We start from the raw sequence: 4,144 nt of genomic DNA, 5'->3' as shown, positions 1-4,144 counted from the left end.
TTTCCCTTCCTCTGTCTTGGTGGAGGTTGGTGTGAGGAAGACCTTGTCAGTTTGATCAGCATGGATTTCCCCCTCCTTGCCAGTGATCACCAGCATCCATGCACATACCTAGATTGCTGGATGTTCTGTTCTTTGGGGTTTTAATAGCTAATCGCTAGTTTTTAATTCTTTTATCTTGTTTTATTTTGTGAGCTACCTGAAGAGATGGCATATAAATGTTTAAAATAACTCTCAAATTTAGGATTGGGAATGGAAGGCAAGAAGAGGACAAATCTTCTCTTTCCTCATCTTCCTCCCCTTCCCCTCAGCATTTCTTCACAGACGTCTACAATTAAGCCAGAAGATGGGGACACCCAAAGCAGGGAGATGACTGTACTGGTCAGGCAGGTTCGTAAGGGAGTAGACAGTCCTTTTAGAGGTAAAGAAATAAATGATAACTTGGTTTTCTCTGGTTAGGGAATAGCGTTTTGTTCTATGGCCTTTCTCGGTCTTGATATGTGAATATAGAACTGGTTTAGTTGATTCCAGGTTAAAGGTGATGATGGTCACATTAAAAGGAAGCCAGATCTTGCTTTGTATGACAATTCCGGTGATGTCAGGGTGTGTGGCATATGAAAATAAGTTATGCTAATGAGCTCCTGCACCTCTTTTTCTACGAAATGACCCCTGCCTGGGAGACACCCTCTCCTCTAGCGTCACCCTCTGTCCCCGGCCTTGGAGAAACAAGGTAAGCCACTTCAAGACTACCCTGCAGACTCCTATGTCAGCGAAATGGTGGGTCAAACAATTGTGATTGGCCATGTTGAACGCTGCTGTAAGGTCAAGAAGCAACAGCAGCGCCAACCCACTTCGATCCAACTGCCTGTGGAGATAGTCTGTGAGGGCAACCAATGCTGTCTCCATCCCATGGCTGGGAAAGAAATCGGGCTGGAATGGGTCTAGTAGCGATGTGTCATCCACAAAATTCTGGAGCTGTTCTGCCACCACTCTCTCAATTACCTTTCCCAGAAACAAAAGATTTGGAACTGGATGGTAATTGGATGGATGTAAAGGATATAAAGTTGGCTTCTTTAAGAGCATTACAACCACAGCCTCTTTTAATCCCTCCAGATAGACCCCCGAATCCAGGGCAGATTGATAATGTCCACCAGAGAGCCCTGTGTACCCTCGCCACTGGCTTTCACCAGTCATGAGGGATCCAAGAGGCATGTGGTCGGCCTGACAGCACCTAGAATCCCGAATACATGGGTCCGGGAGAGTCAGCTGAAGCTGTCAAATACAGAATCCAGAGATGGCCAAGGGGCCTCCAGTTCATATACTGTTGGCCGGGAGATTGTGGAGGAACGACAAGACTCTATCTGCAAAAAAGCTCCCAAAGGCCTCACAGGTGATGGCCAAATTCTTAACATTTTGGGTTCTCTCAGTGAGAGAAGTTAAAGATCCAGTTACCCTAAAGAATTGTGCTGGACATGAACTGGCAGAGGTTGTAAAAAATTCCTTTTTAGCAGCCTTCACTGCCACATCATAGGATTTCATAAATGTCCTATAAGATGTTGTAGTCTCTAGCAGTCTAAGTTCCCATTTCATCCCCTTGAGTTCCCTAATGTAGCAGGGGGACAATTTAGATCGGGAACGTAGAGGGCATTGGGGAATGATTTCATTGATAGCTTCAGAGAGATGGGAATTCCAGTCCTCTATCAGTGCATCCAATGAATTTCCAGAGGGCATCAGATCCCGCAGAGCTGGGTCCATTAGTCTCCGCATAAATCCGTTTATCGCCTGGATGGGGGGACAGGGACACCCAACCCGGCCTTCAGGACAAAATGGTCTGATCATGACACTTCATCCTTAGCAATCAGATCCATATCAATCCCCACACCAAATTTCAAACCCAGTGGGTGACCTGCTTGATGTGTAGGACCTGATACCATCTGGGAGAGTCCCAGTGCAGGTATGGAAGACACTATGTCCGAAACCTGTGAGGAGGCCGCAGCATCAGCATGGATGTTGAAATCCCCAAGAAACATCTGTCTGGGGAACTCCAAGGCCCAGCCTGCAACAACTTCCAGCATACTCGGTAGGCTATCCGCTAGGAAAGCTATCAGATGCTTTAGGTATGCTCAGACCTCTAAGTGCCCTTCAGCCCCAGAGAGAAGAACAGAGAAATGCAACAGTGGTCCTTACAACTGGCAGGCAGTGCAAAAGCTCTAGACTGGCTGGGGTTGGTAGAATATTAGAAACCTGTCCGTCTTGCCATTTCTTAGTCAACCGAACAATACTTTCTGTTTTCAGTACTCCAGGTCCTTACTCCAACAACTCCTGACCTCAGGGATCCTGCTGTGTTTAAGACCACTCACCCCAGGACCGTATACAAATCCTGCCTCCCCCCACCCTGACCCACTCTGGCAGCTGGAATCAAAAACATTTATGTGCCACTTCACTAACAAATGGTCCTACATAATCCAGAAGAGATGCTGTTGTTACTACCTTGATGTGAACCTACCCAGTGAAGACAACAATGACACTTGGATAATGGGATAGAGTCACGTGACAAATCCACACCCCACCTCTTTTATAACAGCATATGTAGACAGATAGAAGAAGCCTTTGACAACCACCCAATTGACCCATGCTTTCCTTGTAAGAATTCCATGAATGTATTTGCACACAATACAGCTCTATTGATTTGGGTGTCATCGGTTTTTTCACTTTCTAAAATGTTTCTCAACTTTGTAGGAGTGAGCTGCATGTTCCAAGTCCCATGTCACAGAATGGGTATAAAACAAGAAGGTTAGTGAGACCTAAACCAGTACCTCTTTTATATAGGAACTTTCAAAGACGGCTAGTGAACCCATATCTCAGAATTACCTGTAGAATTCCATTTTAAAATTGACACACACCATCCCGTACATGTAAGCAGTACAATAATGATGCCCCTAGAGAGGAAACAAGCCTGTTCAACAGAACACTTACAAATACATACTTAGCAAGAAACAGTTCAACCACATTTCTTTTGTTTCGCCAACATCGGAGGCTCTTGATTTGGGTGAAAGACAGAACAGATCTTTCCACAGAAATGGGTGAGAAGAACTGGCTTTTCCTACCTTGCTCTGGCAGGGTTTGTGCCGGTCTTGCAATGGACAGTGTGGCTGTGACCAGCACAGCCCAAAGGACGAGGGACTTCCAGGTAAACATCCCAGTTCTCCTGCTACTTGTCGGCGAATGAACTCTCAGACTCCATGAGGACTTGGGGCTTGGGTGTCCAGTTTGTGAAAGGGAGCAGAAGCGTCACTTGTTCTGTTCGATTGGTTCTTCAAATGCTGTTGATTAGAAAACAGTGCAATTAATGCATGTTGTCCTCTCACTGGAATATCATTGTTTTCTGCATGATGAAAAGGTCTACCACACAGAGTGCAGAACCACAGCAGACAATTTTATATTTTACATGCTGCCCCTTTGGTTCCCCCTTCCACAGAGTACTGGCCACAGTTTACAACCCCTGAATGGGCTGACATTTATAGTGTACATTCCACAGAGAATAAGCACATCATTGTTTAAAGGTGCCATTGTGGTGTTCGTTACAAATGATTAAAAGAGATAACACTCTGGAATTCATTCAGGCACAAAAAAAGCACATCCATTTTGCAGACTGAAAACTGGTTTGTCAGTCATCCTTGTGTCTTTCTGGAAGAAGTGAGGACCTCTAAATAGAATTCTCAGCACCTCACTAAAATTCTCAGGATTCTTTTGAAGAAGCCATGACAATTCAAGCAGTGATTGGGAGCTAAATGGGTATGCTGACTTGGTTATATCTGTGACGGAGCATTCACACATGCATATCATCACCTGATGCTACATTGATCAGTTGACAAACATGCTTGCCTTAAAAAATCCCTAAGATTTATGTATCATAAACGTTATTTGCATATTTCCTCAGGCCCAGCAACTGTGTCTTGAGATTGTCTTCCAGCAACAGCCATCAAGACCTAAAATTTTTTAGAATGATTTTCATCCAGTCCCAAGAACTACAGCACAGGCACCCTCCCGTACACAAAAGGCCTTTGAGGAGAACAAGGGCCCCCACAGCCATTCAAAAGGCCAAATCTAACAAGATGGTATCCCCAAGTTTACCCCGTGGGCATGC

General features: G+C 45.0%; 1 protein-coding gene across 1 annotated transcript in view; it reads right to left on the bottom strand.

Annotated features, from left to right (window-relative positions):
- Positions 1 to 3,312, bottom strand: part of FGFR1 (fibroblast growth factor receptor 1) — an 83,965-nt gene extending 80,653 nt beyond the window's left edge. Inside the window, exon 1 of the mRNA XM_015414218.1 lies at positions 3,105 to 3,312. Coding sequence (XP_015269704.1) covers positions 3,105 to 3,195 — 91 coding nt within the window. The 5' untranslated portion in view covers positions 3,196 to 3,312. The remainder of the gene's footprint in view (positions 1 to 3,104) is intronic.
- Between the last annotated feature and the right edge of the window lie 832 nt (positions 3,313 to 4,144).

The sequence above is a fragment of the Gekko japonicus genome, unplaced genomic scaffold (genome assembly GCF_001447785.1).
Source record: "Gekko japonicus isolate JY-2015 unplaced genomic scaffold, Gekko_japonicus_V1.1 scaffold9, whole genome shotgun sequence".
Lineage (NCBI taxonomy): Eukaryota > Metazoa > Chordata > Lepidosauria > Squamata > Gekkonidae > Gekko > Gekko japonicus.
This window is presented reverse-complemented; position numbering and strand designations above follow the sequence as displayed.